The sequence below is a fragment of the Entelurus aequoreus genome, linkage group LG02 (assembly GCF_033978785.1).
Source record: "Entelurus aequoreus isolate RoL-2023_Sb linkage group LG02, RoL_Eaeq_v1.1, whole genome shotgun sequence".
Taxonomy (NCBI): Eukaryota; Metazoa; Chordata; class Actinopteri; order Syngnathiformes; family Syngnathidae; genus Entelurus; species Entelurus aequoreus.
Genome location: NC_084732.1, coordinates 35055975 through 35074933, shown reverse-complemented (window position 1 = coordinate 35074933; position 18959 = coordinate 35055975). Strand labels below are relative to the sequence as shown.

The 18959-nt window shown below is 37.8% G+C and overlaps 1 protein-coding gene across 1 annotated transcript; it reads right to left on the bottom strand.

The window, feature by feature from the left end:
* Positions 1-1988: 1988 nt before the first annotated feature.
* Positions 1989-18559, bottom strand: LOC133632972 (uncharacterized). Its single transcript, XM_062025858.1, has 7 exons — positions 18460-18559; positions 7627-7751; positions 5735-5851; positions 5615-5671; positions 5378-5545; positions 3138-3251; positions 1989-3063 (listed from the first exon to the last, which is right to left on the bottom strand). The coding sequence occupies exons 2-7, from the start codon at positions 7747-7749 to the stop codon at positions 3016-3018; spliced, it is 627 nt and encodes a 208-aa protein (XP_061881842.1). The 5' UTR covers positions 7750-7751; positions 18460-18559; the 3' UTR covers positions 1989-3015.
* Between the last annotated feature and the right edge of the window lie 400 nt (positions 18560-18959).

Genomic DNA, 18959 nt, shown 5'->3' with positions numbered 1-18959 from the left:
TTATTTAAACGGGGATAGCAGATCTATTCTATGTGTCATACTTGATCATTTCGCGATATTGCCATATTTTTGCTGAAAGGATTTAGTATAGAACAACGACGATAAAGATTGCAACTTTTGGTATCTGATAAAAAAAAGGCTTGCACCTACCGGAAGTAGCGTGACGTAGTCAGTTGAACATATACGCAAAGTTCCCTATTGTTTACAATGATGGCCGCATGAAGTGAGAGAGATTCGGACCGAGAAAGCGACAATTTCCCCATTAATTTGAGCGAGGATGAAAGATTTGTGGATGAGTAAAGTGCAAGTGAAGGACTAGTGGGGAGTTGAAGCTATTCAGATAGGGAAGATGCTGTGAGAGCCGGGGGTGACCTGATATTCAGCTGGGAATGACTACAACAGTAAATAAACACAAGACATATATATACTCTATTAGCCACAACACAACCAGGCTTATATTTAATATGCCACAAATTAATCCTGCATAAAAACACCTGCGTGTTTGTTATGCTAGCTCCTAGCTCCTCTGCTAGCTCCTAGCTCCATAGAACACGCCAATACAATTCAAACACCTGATCAACACACACAATCACTCAGCCCAAAAGACCGTTTACCTAACCCAAGGTTCATAAAGCGTATATATTTTTAAAAAGTTACGTACGTGACGCGCACATACGGTCAAGTTATCGAATGTTTAGCAGCCAAGGCTGCATACTCACGGTACCTGATATTCAGCTGGGAATGACTACAACAGTAAATAAACACAAGACATATATATACTCTATTAGCCACAACACAACCAGGCTTATATTTAATATGCCACAAATTAATCCTGCATAATAACACCTGCGTGTTTGTTATGCTAGCTCCTAGCTCCTCTGCTAGCTCCATAGAACACGCCAATACAATTCAAACACATGATCAACACACACAATCACTCAGCCCAAAAGACCGTTCACCTAACCCAAGGTTCATAAAGCTTATATATTTTTAAAAAGTTACGTACGTGACGCGCACGTACGGTACGGTACGTGTTATGCTAGCTCCTAGCTCCTCTGCTAGCTCCTAGCTCCATAGAACACGCCAATACAATTCAAACACCTGATCAACACACACAATCACTCAGCCCAAAAGACCGTTCACCTAACCCAAGGTTCATAAAGCTTATATATTTTTAAAAAGTTACGTACATACGCAAAAAAAAGCCAAAGCTGCATACTCACAGTAGCACGTCTGCGTCTTTGTCATCCAAATCAAAGTAATCCTGGTAAGAGTCTGTGTTGTCCCAGTTCTCTACAGGCGTCTGTGTATCCAAATCAAAAGTCCTCCTGGTTAGAGTCTCTGTTATCCGAGTTCTTCCATCTTGACTGCATCTTTCGGGAATGTAAACAAAGAAGCGCCGGCTGTGTACTGTTGTGGCTGACTACGTTCGAAAAATACGTCCATTTCGCACCGACAACTTTCTTCTTTGCTTGCTCGGCTTCCTTCTCAATAATGCAATGAACATGATTGAAACAGATTCACGAACACAGATGTCCAGAATACTGTGGAATTATGAAATGAAAACAGAGCTTTTTCGTATCGGCTTCAATGTGGAAGGCATACCCGTGTTCGCCGGGCTACGTCACACGCATACGTCATCCTCAGAGGCGTTTCGAACCGGAAGTTTAGCGGCAAATTTAAAATGTCACTTTATAAGTTAACCCGGCCGTATTGGCATGTGTTATAATGTTAAGATTTCATCATTGATATATAAACTATCAGACTGCGTGGTCGGTAGTAGTGGGTTTCAGTAGGCCTTTAAAAAGAATGTATGATTACTTGTATGGTTCATGTTGTACTGAGCAGCCAGATCGTTTCCTTTGTCGCAATGAGGTCCATTTGTGTTTCTATGGCTATCATCATACTTTATCTTTATGTGCTGACATCCACCACAAAAAAGCCAAAGAAAAAGCTAAACATCCTTATTTGAAACATTAAATACAATGTGAGTGCTTTAATTAATCAAAGTTGAGGAAGTAAAGTGGAATAAATGACGCAGCACTACTTGTATGGATTTTGCATTGTTTGTTATGAACTTTGCTGTTGTCACAAGACAGTTTATTTACATTTGAATACCAAATAACACTGCATACTTAGACTTAGACATACACAGTAAATATGTTTATACGGCAATAGGAAGCAGGATTTTGCAGAATAATACGGTTCTTAACTTTTACATTCTACATTGTCAGAGAACACGACATATACAAGTTGATATATTATTGATATATCACAGAGGTATTTAATGTGCCATCTTGTGTTCTCAGTGATGACGAGTCCATCGCAAAACCATTCCTGTTATACAATATATTAAAAAGCATTGTAAGCCATTTTTCCTGTTCAGGGTCACGGGGAAACTGGAGCCTAGCCCGGCTAATTTTGGATGAGAGACGACATTATCCCCTGGCTTGGACACCAAAATATATGGAATAAAAAACATCACTTTTTATTTTCCATGCACATTTTACAAAAAGGTTGTTTTTAATGCTCTACATAAAATTACAAAAGTGTTCTACCATAACTGAATTATGTAATTTCACACTCAACTCAAATATGATTTCATACAGGCATTATTTTATTAAAAAATAAATACATTAACAAAGGGGGAATTGATTATTACCAACACTCTTCTTAAACAATGAATTAAATATTAGTCTTTTAAAACAGTTTTATATTGTGCAATCATGTTATACTTTTATCCATTGAAAAAAACAATCTTGACTTAGTTATTTACAGTATTATTTAGCATTCTCATATATTTAAATAAGATATGAAATATATATATTTTTTATATTTTTTTATTGTAGATTTATTATTATTATTAGTTAACCATTTTATAGTCAACCCGTGTATGACTTCATGTAGGTAAATGAGTGGTACATTTGAAATATTATTGCTAGTATAAATCCAGATGTAATGTAATGAGTACAGTATATGGAATTACTCACTAAGATGATGGTGATCTTGATGGTGTTATTGATCAGGTGTTTGAGCGTTGATAGTGGAAAACACTACAGTGGCCTGAAAGCGGATGACAAACATCATTGTTGACGGTTGAAATGAATAGTGACGCATCAACAGCCATGTTTGTGTACCTGAGACTTGGTGGAACGCAGAGCAGCTCCAGCCAGCACCGACATCACCAACACAATAATTAGACCAACAAACATATAGAATATGAAGATGGCTTCTGTTGTCATTCCAAGGGCCTACAAATAAACACAACAGGTTGGATTATTAGTTATTGATTGACAAAGTCACACAGGCAAACATCATATATTGTCTTGCTGGTAGTTTATAGAGGGCCTAATAGGACAAAATTAAATGATTACTTGAATGTGTCATTAATGAATCATAGTTAGAACTAATTAGGTAACTGTGTTAATGAATGTCATATTTACAGTTACTTAATGTAAAGTGACATTTAATTATATAATCATTTAATGAATCATTTATTTAATCTTTTAATTATTTAATTAATTATTTCACAATTTAATCATGTATCTAATGATTTAATTAATGACAGATTTAGGTAATTATTCAAAGATATATTCATGTATTTCTTTTTGTCCCATAGTAATTTCCAGTGGTGTGCATATGCATATGCAGGTATTCCCAATGATGTGGCCTGTAATTATTTATATATATAAATTTATAATTTATAAAATGACTCAAGCTAGAGCTACATTTTGTTATATTACAACAGAGAATTATTACAAGACTATTTTATTTTATTTGGGAATTTCAATCATTCTTTTGTTTTAGTTGAGTACTAATATAACAGCATTCACTTTTTTATTGGACGACATTACAAGACTATTCTATTTATTTTAGTATTGTCCTGTTTTTGTAAAGGTGAATAGCAATTCACATTCACTTAAAAAAAAAGGCATTAGGAATACGTTTTTATTTTTTTAGTGCCATCATCGAACTAAATTCTAATTTTATATAATTTTCAAAGCATTATACGCCATTATGCATGTCCATTTTTTGTATCATTTATGTTACTGTTTTTTTTGTTATATTATTGTTCTCATCGTATTATTTTTATACGTTTTACATTAACATTACATTAAAAATACAAAATTATAATAAAAATGTATTGTAAATTTTGGCTTCTATTGGTAAATACCGCCATCAGAAGTAACATATACATCTATTCAGTTCAATTACAACATGTTACTGAAGTGCATGGCAGGACCATTCATGTTTTTAATGATGTTTAATTATATATAATAATAACTATACTTATTGTTATTCCATTTTTGATTGGATTCTTTATTTTTGTAAAATATTTTTGTTGTTATTGCAGCACATCTAGATTTAAACTCTGTCCATACCAAAACAATTATAAATACTAACAATACAAATATTACAGTATTAAAAGTGTACTATTTAATGTGTTCCTTTTATTTGTAATTATTTTTAATTCAACTTAATTATAATAACTTAATTCAAATTGTATATGGATATATGTATGAAAAGGATATAGTTTTATTGTACTATATTTCACATGGTATGTGTTTTTTTTTTTTCAAATGTAGCACAGTATTGTAATTGCAATTCATTGTATCTATCCATCCATCCATCCATCTTCTTCCGCTTATCCGAGGTAGGGTCGCGGGGGCAGCAGCCTAAGCAGGGAAGCCCAGACGTTCCTTTCCCCAGCCACTTCGTCCAGCTCCTCCCGGGGGATCTCGAGGCGTTCCCAGGCCAGCCGGGAGACATAGTCTTCCCAACGTGTCCTGGGTCTTCCCTGTGGCCTCCTACCGGTTGGACGTGCCCTAAACACCTCCCGAGGGAGGCGTTCGGGTGGCATCCTGACCAGATGCCCGAACCACCTCATCTGGCTCCTCTCGATGTGGAGGAGCAGTGGCTTTACTTTGAGCTCCCCCCGGATGGCAGAGCTTCTCACCCTATCTCTAAGGGAGAGCCCCGCCACCCGGCGGAGGAAACTCATTTCGGCCGCTTTTACCCGTGATCTTGTCCTTTCGGTCATAACCCAAAGCTCATGACCATAGGTGAGGATGGGAACGTAGATCGACCGGTAAATTGAGAGCTTTGCCTTCCGGCTCAGCTCCTTCTTCACCACAACGGACCGATACAGCGTCCGCATTACTGAAGACGCCGCACCGATCCGCCTGTCGATCTCACGCAATTCATTGTAATTTTAGATAATCATTATAGCGTTACAGTTTCACAATTGGAGTACATTAATGTATTATATGAAATTATATATATTATAAGATCACACACCTAAATTGTGTGTATAGTTTGAATGCTAAAGCTCCATTTCCTATAAGTTTTTAAAGAAAATATTATAAAGAGGCATTACTTCAGGCTGTGACACCACCCATGTGTCGTCCTCGATAGCAGTCGTGTTGTCCATGTCATACATGTCAAGACCCTTAAAACCATGGTTTACCATGTCGGGAATGAGGAAAAAAATCATCACACTTGAGAATATGACGGTCACGATGCTGAGAGCCAAGGATGCTGTCACCTAAAAGTGGAAAAGATGGACAAGATGAAACGTTGACCTTTAAAATAAACTAACAAAAACTAATCTTACAGTTTTCTTGGTTGGGTTGTGTTCTGTGATGATATACAGAACGCCACATGTGAGAAACTGCAAGGAGAAGAAGACAAGAACATCAAATGTGTCCTGGCAGTGCTTCACCTGTGACCTCACTTTTATTCCAATGATGTATCCCAGCGGGGTGTTTCGCCACAAATCGTGAGCGGGATGATCTTCTGCCATAATAATGGACGCAATGATGAAAGATACTCCTAAAATCACGACAGCCACCTGCAAATTACAGGGTAAATCAACAGTGAACAATAAAGCAACAGTAAGTAAAAATTGGACCTTCCTCTTAGGGATGGGTAACGTTCACATTGGAACCGATACCGTTACTCAACGGTACTCATTGTTGGTACTTTTGTGTGTTAATAAATATTGTTTATGATGATAACATAATTTTTTTTATTGTAACATTTAAAAATGAGTTGATTGTCATATCTGCTGTCCAGGTGTTGTGTCTTGTTTCATTATCACATTTCTGAGTTATCAGTTGCAAGTCCAAGATGGCAGTAGTGTATAATTGATGGTGTGTTCGGTCATTTCAGTCGTTGTTGTCTGTTACACCATACAAAGTGGTAATACTGTAAGCATTTTACTAATTACGCACCAGCTGTTTGATTGTGACGTGCCTCTTAGTTGTAGTTTTCATTATCAAATTTGAAGGTGTTGAAATTAAAAAGTTAATCAGTAGCGTGTCAATAGCAAAGCCAATGTGTATTAGCATCAAGCTAGTGCATTTGTGGAAAATAGGAGCCTTACTTAACTAATATTAGAGCTTTTTGGAGACATGTTGGCAAAAATAATCTTTCTCAGCTGTGGTCCGTATGGGTCGCAGTGTACTCGGTTGTAATACACTTTTTCACCCTGCGTGGCAGTAATGACAATATTAAACAAACAGAAGAAGTCTGGAGCTAAAGTCACAGAGAAGTTTAATAAGCGCAAAAATGATGACTAATGCGGTGAAGTTGTATTTTCATTTGCACTTTCACTTTTTTGATAGTTTATTTTAGAAACATATACAGTACAGGCCAAAAGTTTGGACACACCTTCTCATATGGTGGGGTTTCTTTAGTTTCATGACTATTTACATTGTAGATTGTCACTGAAGGCATCAAAACTATGAATGAACACATGTGGCGTTATGTACTTAACAAAAAAAGGTGACATAACTGAAAACATGTTTTATATTCTAGTTTCTTCAAAATAGCCACCCTTTGCTCTGATTACTGTTTTGCACACTCTTGGCATTCTCTTGATGAGCTTCAAGAGGTAGTGACCTGAAATGGTTTTTGTTTCGATGCCTTCAGTGACAATCTACAATGTAAATAGTCATAAAAATAAAGAAAACACATTGAAATGGGAAGGTGTGTCCAAACTTTTGGCCTGTACTGTATATTATTGTATTTATTCAGTTAGAATTCATCCATCTTAGCACTGCAAAAATTTCAAGTACATTTATTTTTCATCATTTTTAATGAGTCCCTTCTCTTGCTGTGTATTTGATTAGTATTTATTTTTGTAATCAGCCTGACCTTAACCTTGATCTTTGTGATTAAACATGGTTTCATATCATTTGACAAAGTGTATCCTGTTTAACTGCAATCAAGTAAGAATATGATTCAAATCAAGAGTAATATTACTAATTCAGTGTTAATATTTGAGTGGGCCCCGGGCCCCGAAAGCCAAAAAGGTTAAGAACCCCTCCTGACCTCGAGGTAGTTTGGCTGAGTGCGCTGTAGTGCTGCTGGAGTGATGGCCAAGTGTCGACGTGCAAAAAGCCCGCTGAGTTAGCAGCTGAGTTAGCAATGGGGTGTGATGTCACGCGCAACCCCGCTACCGAAACATGACACCGTTGGTTTTACTTAAATCGGTTCCCGATAGGACCTCAGTTTTGGTCGCTGCCAAAAAAGTACTGGATTCGGTACCCATCCCTACCTCCTGCAACACATCATGGTGATGTTTCAAAGATTGTGATCAGGTTTGGTTGTGTGATGTCTTACTCCAACACTCTGAGGTTGTGCCTTCATGAAGCGATGTAGAGGTTTACTTCCTCCCACTCTGTTGGCTTGAAGACTCTCATTGTTCCCAGCGGGAGGACTCGCAGAGAAGAGCTCCACAGACATCTAGACGTGAACATGAAGTCTGATTTGTCAAAAACATTTTTTACAGTTTCCCAAACCCTTGACCAAGGTTCCTTGATAAGCAAACATCCCAAAAAACCAAACAGTTTGAGAGAAAAGTGCTGCTCAATGGAAGATGGATTGTTCAACGAGTGATGACGCTTGCTCTCGGAACAAAGTCACACAAAAGTCACAATTTATCCGTGGTTGTTGGTCCAAAGTTAATTTGGATTTTGACAAATTGAAGGCAATAATTTTTTTGGGTCGTTCTCTATTTTCTGCCGTCTGGTCACTAAACATTGCATGAATGTAGCGGCGGCGTGCATCAAATACGGCCGGAAATTGCCCCCAAATTATATTTTGACCAAATAAAAGCATGTTTTATTGCAAGAGGCGTGGAATATGTTTAGAACTATATTTACACTTATTATTTTGGTCTATTTCATCAGTAAAACTGATGTCTGAATGACTGTAATTGGATACTTCTGGTTTATGTGAGCCATGAACGTGAAGGGATTCATGTGTATACATGGGAGTTAGTTTTTATTTTAAGCAAAGTAAATTTTTAGTTTTTTTTAAAATTTTAAATAATACAAATACATAGCAAATAAGAATTGAAAGTAAGGCTGAAACGACGCGTCGACGTAGTCGACGTCATCGGTTACGTAAATACGTCGACGCCGTTTTTGTGCGTCGACGCGTCGCATATTTACGTCACACTACCGTCATGGCGAAGCGCAAAGCAGACGATGCGAGCGGTGCGAGCGAGGGGGAAAAATCACGCCAAAAGTCGTCAAAAGTGTGGAAGTATTTCAATACACAGCCTAATAATGTTGTTGAATGCACACTGTGTCGAGCGTAAATGGCCTATCATAGCAGCACAACGGCTATGAACGAACATTTGAAAAGAAAACCATCAACCATCAACTAGTCAATCGTCCGCGTGAGCATACGTTGTCATCATTACACAAAAACATGAATGTGTCATTTGTATCTGCTAGGGGTGTAACGGTACGTGTTTTGTATTGAACCGTTTCGGTACGGGGCTTTCGGTTCGGTACGGGGGTGTACCGAACGAGTTTCTAAGCTAAAGCTAACTTTAGCTGCTAAAGTCTTAAAAAGCTGCTTCGCTCCTGCCTCTGTCTCAGCACGCAGCATTGTCCCACCCACACAACCATCTGATTGGTACACACGAAGCATTATCAGCCAATCAGCAGTGCGTATTCAGAGCGCATGTAGTCAGCGCTTCAGCGTGGAGCAGATAGGTGTTTAGCAGGTGAGCATCAGGCAGCGGACTCTCCCCAAATGATAATAAACACCTCCCAGTCAACTACTAGTAACATCACTATGAGCCCGTTGACCTTCTAGAAACTTAAACTGCAGCTCAGCTCACTCGCAGTCCTGGCTTGAGGTGAAGGCTAATTACCTCCCAGTTCCAGCCACATTGACCCCTTCTGAGCGCCTATTTTCTGCTTCTGGGAATATTGTAAACAAGAAAAGAAGCAGAGCATGTAGACATGCTAACCTTTCTTCATTACAACTGTTGGTCACTCACTGGAATGAGTAGAATTGGTTATTGTCTACTGTGTTGGACTGGATGTTTATTTTGCACATTTTAAAAGCTATACTTAATGTTTACAGTGCTCCAGAATATTTAGATTGGCACTTTTTTGTATTGGATGTTTATCTTTATTTTTGCACATTTTAGCAAATAAGCAATACTTTCACTTTTGTTGAAATGTTTACACAGTTGTTACAGAATATTTCGTTTGACACTTTTTTGTATTGGATGTTTATCTTTATTTTTGCACATTTTAAAGCAAAATAAGCAATACTTTTACTTTTGAAATGCTTATACTATTGCAGAATATTAAGATTTGCACTGGATGTTGACTTTTATATTTGCACATTAGAAAGCAAATAAGCTACTTTCATTTTGTTAAAGGTTAAAAGTTTTAAATGTTTACATTGTTACAGAATATTTAGTCATGTTGTTGTCAATGTTGACTGAGTGGCCATACTTCTTTTTTTTTGTAAATAAAAGCCATGCCTTTCGAAAAAACTGGCCTACATTAATTTTTTCATCTTCATTTTGAATAAAAAAATAACCGGTAAAAGGAAAAATAATCTATAGATTAATCGAAAAAATAATCTATAGATTAACCGATTAATCGAAAAAATAATCTATAGATTAATCGATAGAAAAATAATCGTTAGCTGCAGCCTTAATTGAAAGTGGTTATTTCTTCAACTGTGTATTACAGTTTCACCTTTTTCGCATCAATAAAACTGTAAAACGAGAGTGGTTTCTTCAAAGTCGTGATGTAGCGGATGAGCTGAGCTGACTGTCGGTATAGCTCGGTTGGTAGAGTGGCCGTGCCAGCAACTTAAGGGTTCCAGGTTTGATCCCCGCATCCGCCATCCTAGTCATTGCCGTTGTGTCCTTGGGCAAGACACTTTACCCACCTGCTCCCAGTGCCACCCACACTGGTTTAAATGTAATTTAGATATTGGGTTTCACTATGTAAAAGCGCTTTGAGTCACTAGAGAAAAGCGCTATATAAATACACTTCACTTCACTGTCCAAACATAGCGGAGGCAGTTTTATACTATACCATTTATTATAGGCGCCGATCTACATTTCGGCCAGTGGGTATTAGTGCTGTCCCGATACCAGTATTTTGGTACCGGTACTGGTACCAAAAGTATTTCGGTACTTTTCTACACCAGACCACAAAACATGTCATTATTGGCTTTATTTTAACAAAAAAATCTTAGGGTACATTAAACATATGTTTATTATTGCAATTTTGTCCTTAAAAAAAATAGTGAACATAGTAGACAACTTGTCTTTTAGTAGTAAGTAAACAAACAAAAACTCCTAATTAGTCTGCTGACATATGCAGTAACATATTGTGTCATTTATCATTCTATTATTTTGTCAAAATTATTAAGGACAAGTGGTAGAAAATGAATTATTCATCTACTTGTTCATTTACTGTTAATATCTGTTTACTTTCTCTTTTAACATGTTCTATCTACACTTCTGTTCAAATGTAATAATCACTTATTCTTCTGTTGTTTGATGCTTTACATTAGTTTTGGGTGATACCACAAATTTGGGTATCAATCCGATACCAAGTAGTTACAGGATCATACATTGGTCATATTCAAAGTCCTCATGTGTCCAGGGACATATTTCCTGAGTTTATAAACATAAATAATAAAATTATAAATAAAAAAAAACGAAAGAAGATTTTGTGATGTTAAAAAATATCGATGTAATCATAGTAGTATCGACTAGATACGCTCTTATACGTGGTATCATTACAGTGGACGTTAGGTGTAGATCCACCCATGGCGTTTGTTTATATTGTAGCGTCCTGGAAGAGTTGGTGCCGCAGGGAATGTGTTTGTCGTTTAGTTTAGTGTGGTGTCATTGAAATCTTGGTTAGACTTTATTAATTATAGACTATATGATATGTGACTTTTTTAATATGTAAATAGGACCAAACTCACCACAAAATTAACAACAACAAGACTGAATATTTAAAAAAGTATTGTAAAGATTGAAAGTTGACAACAATCCCACGTGGGAGCTCGGCATTGTCCGTGGGTGCTCGGGCCCCAAAGCACCCACGGGATCGGCGCCTATGCATTTTATTAATAATAATAATAATAATGGATTAGATTTTATATCGCGCTTTTCTATTTTTAGATACTCAAAGCGCTCACAGAGAAGTGGGAACCCATCATTCATTCACACCTGGTGGTGGTAAGCTACATTTGTAGCCACAGCTGCCCTGGGGTAGACTGACGGAAGCGAGGCTGCCAGTTTGCGCCTACAGTCCCTCCAACCACCACCTATCATTCGTTCATCATTCATTCACCAGTGTGAGCGGCACAGGGGGCAAGGGTGAAGTGTCCTGCCCAAAGACACAACGGCAGCGATTTGGATGTCAAGAGGCGGGGAGCGAACCTGCAACCATTAGGGTTCTGGCACAGCCGCTCTACCCACTACACCATACCGCCCCATGACTATACTATTTATACTGTTTTTCTGTCTTGCCTCTTGGTGAGGGCGGTCGCATTTTTCTCCGTTCCCTCCTTCCCTGCTTGCTTTCAGTGTCCTTGTCTTTGTCTGAACTTTTTTGAAGCCTCTTTTCTTGCGCTGTCCTCAAATCTAAACATCAAAATGAATATGATCAGCTGGACTCTCGACGCAATTGACACAGTCTTTTCGACAAGGAAAAGAGGTTCGGGGGAGCCTGGCTGCCCTGATGGAACCATTGCTGCGGGGTACGTGAGAGATTCCTGGAATAATTGCAGACTCATGTGCCTCTCAGTCCTTTCCATCGAGGACGTGGAAGACATCTACCTATTTGGAACCGTGATCGCGGGACACCTGCTGATTGGGCTGGGCATTGCTCTGGTGTATCGTCAAATTCGGAAGACGATGGCAGCCACTCAAGGGGCCCAAAGGCTGTTCAACGCAATGGAAGGATTGGGTCGGGCTGTTTCTGATTTGAATCGCAAAATGGATTTCATCTTGGAGAAGTTTGCCGAAAAATAATAATTAAATTGAATTTGAGAGAGCCAGCACGGACACGAGAGCAGGCAAGTCATTGTTTGGACTGCTCGAAGAAAAACAACATCTTAATCTACGATTTGACTCCCTCGAATGGCCTTGATGCTATCAGGAACAGGCTGTTCTGAAGAACTCCCCCGAGGACTCCTCAAACATGGATGCTTTTGACCTTCCTTTTTTTCAACAAGCACCTGGTGTCGAACTTTTGAGATCGGCCCCAGTACACAAAAACATTTCAACATCTCACCCAAGTTAATTAATTGGGCATACATGCACGCACACGCCCCTCCCCAAATCAGCGCCTTCACCACTGTTTGATTCCTCCGGTTTTTGTGGGGCTGAGTAGCGCTTTATAGCGGCAGCCGGCCTCCAAGGTCCCAACTCCCCCCTCTGTTGCGAGTTGTTGTGATTACATGTACCATGTTTATGTGTGCCATGCTATGTGAGGTTTTTTCCTCGGACTCAGTCTGGACCCCTCCTGAGGGTCCAGCCTTAGACTGATATTTTTTTTACTATGTCACCTTTTTCCCACCTTTTTAAGGAGCGCTGTAAGTGGCTGATCCGTTGGCGGTCCCGTCTTGTCCCCCTGTAACGTATGTCTGCTCTTAGTGGGATTGTGCCGAAAATTTAATTTCAGTTCTTATGTGTCTTGTACATGTTAAGAATGGACAATAATAAAGATGCTGTCTAATAAAGCTGCTGTCTATAGTATTTATACTTGTACTTTTATTATATTTGCATTACCATTTTTTAATGATCCTTGTCCTTACGGCGTTTGCCAAGACACATTTTGGCCCTTGGACAAATATAATAGAAGACCCCTGCACTAAATGGTTCCTGAGTATTTTCTGTCATGCTCCCCTAAAAGTGGACACAAAAATGTTCACCATATTAATTTATTTCTTCGTATGAGACAAGCGAGCACAGGTGGGTAGGGTATCTCAAAAATTGTGCGCAAGTAAAAAGTACCGTATAAAAGTAAAAAGTAGTCATCCAAATAATTAGATGAGTAAATATTCAGTGACAAAAAATACTCAATTACTGAGTGAGTGGAAAATAACTTCTGATTTAGTAGCTCTTTATTTTTTGCTATAACCTTAGTTGGTGTCTGTGTGTGTGTGTGTGTGTGTGTGTGTGTGTGTGTGTGTGTGTGTGTGTGTGTGTGTGTGTGTGTGTGTGTGTGTGTGTGTGTGTGTGTGTGTGTGTGTGTGTGTGTGTGTGTCCGTCCGTCCTCGGTGTGACCCTCTTTAACATCTATATCTCCATGCTCCCCTGGGTCAGATCATCAGAAAGCATGGAGTCTTGTCTGCTTTGCTGATGAGACTCAGCTCTTTGCGGGATTGGACCCAGCCTCCCTTACGCCCCCCATTAGCGCTCACCTCCTGTCTGTCCAACAACATCCTCCAGCTAAACCGCAGGAGCCTTCAAAAACTCCAACACACCCAACACAGTGCTGCCAGGATCCTGATGAGGGTCCGTAACTATGAACACATTACCCTTATTATCCGGACACTCCACTGGCTCCCCATATCCACCACCACATGGAATACACAATCTGCCTGTTGACCCACCAAGGCATTGATGGACGTTACCTCCAAGAACTCCTCACACCACAATCTGCATCAAGAAACCTCCAATCCACAAATACACAACAGCTGTAAGTAACTCTACTCAATAATTCCAAAATGCTCTTGCACGCACATGTGAAATGGATGACTGCATTGGAGTTTTTGGTCTGTTTTGAAATAATTTGAGCTATTATGTCTGGATTTGAGCTATTTTTAAATCTGCCCTTGATTGTAAGTTTTTACTGCGATCCACTTATGCACTTTGACATTTTTTCACACTTTTAATCTTGCTGTACATGTCAGATGTTGCAATGACAATTAAACATCTATTTATCCGAAGCATGGGTGTCAAACAGGGTGGATTTGACCCGTGAACAGGTTTTATCCGGCCCGCGAGAGGAGTTTGCTAAATATAAAAATGAGCTGAAATTTTTGAATGAAAGAAACTGCTGTTCTAAATGTGTCCACTGGATGTCACAATAGTTATTATTTATACTCCCCCCCCCAAGTACTTATTAGTGATAGTATACAAAATGTGGATTGCTACGTTCATGTCAAAGATGCTAACCTGTGACAGTTCTACCCAAATAAATGTTTTTGATAATTTGTACATTTCGTGTTGTCCTTATAACTGGGGACATATTTTCTGGACGCACATAAATATGCTGAAATAATACGTATCCCCTTATAACTTTATGTGGGATTAATTAAATGAGTCCAAATTCACACGTTTTGTTGTAGATGATGCTACATATGTACAGAACAAACTACATAACGTAAGTACATCAGTTGGGGAAAATTAGTAAATTAAATTAATAACATCCTGTAATTTGGTTGATATTATTATTCATTTCATCTTCTGATAGATAACAAATTCAAACCAACATGTAAGTGTAAAAAAAAACATCATGATTTGTACATTTTCAGAATCATGGGCTTGCTCTTTTTTTTAAAACAAAGAAAACAATCTGAAGTTGTCTTTATTTTTAAATTATCACGCTGTGAATATACCAGTCCGGCCCACTTCGGAATAGATTTTCTCGATGTGGCCCTTGAGCTAAAACGAGTTTGACACCCCTGATCTAGAGGATACGACGGACTAATCGAGCAAGTTCGCCGACAGACCAGCTAGAGACTAGGGTTAAAAACGTTATAACAAACACTATCAGTATAAAAAGTAAAACAAAAAAAAAGTTATTTATCACTGAAAAAGTGGTCACACTTTGCGTACGTTTCTAACTTCGTTAATTACATTCTCGGCCATTTGGTCCGTGTGTCGCCCAAACTTGTCCGCTGTCACTTCTGTTATGTCTTTATGATGTTCCGTGTTTATTAAAATAGGAGTAGTAGCAGGTCAAACCACTGCTCATTTAATTTGAAAACTGCTAATTACTGCTAATTCAACCTGAAGAGATGTTGGCTGCACTTTATTTTTGATATTAATATTGTTTTATTTTATGTTCAAAAACAACAGTAGAAGTAGCGGGTACATTGAGTGTTAAAATGTTGATACTTTTATTGAAAATAGCTTAAAGGTTGAAAATGTGAGCAGAAAAGGCTTCCTCTTGTTAATTCAACCTAAAAGTGTTGGTGGCCCTTTATTCAAATAAAGTGGGAATGCATTGGACATTAATTGCTATTAACATGATTGTTTGTATTCATAATTCATATAATTCCCTTGCAATAAATAACAGGTATATAAGAAAATTCACCTGCAATGTCCAGTATCTAGTATGTATTTCACAGTCACACTGCTTGATTCTTTTTGCTCAAAAGTTACTGAATCGATTTCAACTCACTGAATTGTTTCAGATTATTTGGTAAAATAGAAAAAAGAGATTGTCTCTGAATCAGCCTGTTGATTAATTTAAGAACTGCTGCCACCTAGCTGGATGCTATTTTAGATTCTGATTGACATTTCGACAGTCACATCAAATCAATAACAAAATCGGCCTACTATCACCTCAAAAATGTAACAAGTCTTAGAGGGCTCATGTCAGCTCAAGACTTAGAAAAACTTGTACATGCCTTTATTACCAGTAGGCTAGACTATTGTAATGGTCTCCTTGCAGGTCTTCCCAAAAAAACTGTCAGGCAGCTACAGCTTGTTCAGAACGCTGCTGCTAGAGTTCTAACAAAGACCAAAAAATGTGAGCACATTACACCAATTCTTAAATCCTTACATTGGCTCCCTGTACATCAGATAATTGATTTCAAAATCCTCCTGCTCACATATAAATCACTACATGGTCTAGGGCCGAAGTATATCACTGATATGCTCCCACTATATAAGCCCTCTAGATCACTAAGATCTTCTGAGACCAATCTGTTAGCGGTTCCCAGAGTAAACTCAAATCAAGGGAGAGCATCATTCAGTCACTATGCAACAAATAGCTGGAATAAACTTCCTGCAGATGTCAGACTCTCCCCAACTCTGACTACTTTTAAAACTAGACTGAAGACTTTTATATTCACCTTAGTTTTCAGCTAAATCTTTTAATCTTTTAACTTTCGCACTGTTTTTATTTTTATTGTCTGCATTTTAATTTTGCTTTTATTTTCTTTCATTTCACTTTGTTGTCTGTGAAGCACTTTGAGTCTGCCTTGACTATGAAAAGCGCTATACAAATAAAGTTGCTTTGCCTTGCCTTACCTAAAACAAACAACATCCACAACTTACTGCAACATGTGTTTTCTAGTTGGAGGCAGAATTCTTGCAGGGGTAAATGTAAACATTTCTACTGATGACAGCAGATGATATACGTTTTATTTTTCAAAGTTTGTAAGTAAACATTGAAGAGTTGTGCATCCTCACCGTGTCCATTTTTACATTGTGTAGATTGAGTGCAGTCATGTGACTGCCAGGCTCATTTTGATTGGTGAAACAGAGTCACGTGACTGTTCCCGCGAGAAGAAGCCTCTCAAACGAGCCAAATGAACGCGTCTTTGCAAGCAGTAATCAACATATTATAATTATAATGATCATAATATTACATGTAGCGCCCAAAATAAACTCAATGTAAGGGAGTAAAAGTAACATTAATTTTACACAAGTTAAAATATTAAAGTATGTTGCATTAAAACTACTCTATCCAAAAATTTGCTTAAGTAAATTTATAGCAGTAAATGTAGCGTGTCACCACCCACCATGGATGGGCAATATGGCCTCAAATCTATATCGCGGTATGTATTGCAACCTCCTTATTTCAATCAATTAACATATAAATGATAATACAATCATTTTAAAACGGGTTACAACGGCTCCTAATTTGGCTGCTGATGTATGCGGTAACATATTACATCCATTTAAAACTTTTATTAACCTACTTGTTAATTTATTGTTCATATCTGGTTACTTTCTAATGTAACATGTTTCTTCTATAACTGCACTTCTGCCAAAAAGTAATATACACTTATCCTTCTGTTGTTTGACCCTTTACATTAGTTTTGGGCGATACTACAAATTTTGGGTATATATCCAATACCAAGAAGCAACAAAGGGGTTACCAATACTGACACTTCAAATTTTCTAAATTATTGAATCATTCCATTTTTGATCAAAAATGTAACAATGATGTAACAATGTCAGATAAATATTTAAACATTTCCTACTATTGGCTCTAATTTGAATTATTTGTTGTTTACCAAGGGACTTACTTCCTAAGTTTCTTAACAATAGCAAACACGACAAAATGTTTTTTTCATAATAAAAAATATTGATCTAACAAGTGTAGTATCAACCATATACCGATAGTATACGGTCAATATTTGTTTCGATTCGCCCACCTTTGTTTACATTTAAGAGCTCTAGCTTGCGGTTAGCATATTCTCCTAGTGTGTAGAGTAGCATATTTAGTTATTGCCTGTCCACCAGTGATAATGGTACTCATCAGAAACTGTTTTTTTGCCGACTTAGAAGTGACTTCGCACTGTGTAGGGACATTCGCCGATCGCTAGAATGCTACATTGTGTTGGAGACGCCTTCGTTTGCTTGTCTCTGTCAAATTTACAGACACAGCTAGAATGTGTCATCAACATGCATGATCACAATATAGAGCTATGTATACTTTGTTATATTTCCTGGTCAGCCTGTTTATTAATTCAAGCACTGCTGCCACCAAGCTGGAGATTTATGTATTGTTCAAGCAAAAAAAAAAAAAAAAGCCCTAATCCGAACCTTGACCTCACCCCTAATCAGTTAAAGGTTGTCTATTTTATTTACATTACTTGTATTTAATTATTTTTGGTTTTATTATACAGAACTGGGGGAGAAAAAAAAACATTTTATAGGATATTCTTTTATTTTGAAAGTTTAGTCAGGATTATGTAATCAGTGCACAACTAAGATGACGTCATTAAGTGTTCACACATGTTTCTCATTTAGAGACTTTGTTAGGCTGTGAACGCTCAACACTCACAAAACACGTTTAGTAAAGATGCTAGTTTGTCTCCCAATGCAAACTTTCGTCAACACTTAGGTAGAAAAAAGTAAAAAGTCAACAAAGCAGTGAAAAAAAAACAGTTAAAAAAGGAGAAAAAGAAAAGAGGACTCAAACCTTTTTTCCAGGGCAGGACCACTGCAGCCTTCCTCTTCTTGTAGTGACTCCTCCTCCTCTTCCTCCTTCTTGTTGACCTGCTGTGTGCTTCGTAGACGATCTGTTCTTTTGGAACACACTCAGACCTTTGTGGTCACAATCTCGTCTTGTTTTCCCCACAACTGAAGGGACATCAGATAGTTTTGTTGCACAAAGAAGCTTTTCTATTCCTAAGAGTGTCGGACATTTTGGAACGTGATGACTTCATGTGCACAGAAGGAGTAATTGACTCAAGATGTCTTCTAGCAAGCACTTCTGTCCTTTTCTCTGTACTAACTGAAACATTGTATAGTTTGTGATTTGCCATTAAAAAAGGAGGTTTCCTTTGACAAAAAGTGCATTAAACATTAAAAAAAAGAATCAATCAATCAATGAAAAATGGGATTCAAACCTTTTTAAAGGGAGCCGGATATTGACGAGCCGTTACTTATAAAGAGCCATTCAAAAATGTGTTTGTTATTA

Coding starts and splice junctions, on each gene's coding strand:
- LOC133632972 (XM_062025858.1), bottom strand. CDS start 7,749: ATGTCTGTGGAGCTCTTCTCTGCGAGTCCTCCCGCTGGGAACAATGAG. Junction 5,852..7,626: donor CACAACCTCAGAGTGTTGGA/GTAAGACATCAC, acceptor TGTAATTTGCAG/GTGGCTGTCGTGATTTTAGG. Junction 5,546..5,614: donor ACAACCCAACCAAGAAAACT/GTAAGATTAGTT, acceptor TTCCACTTTTAG/GTGACAGCATCCTTGGCTCT.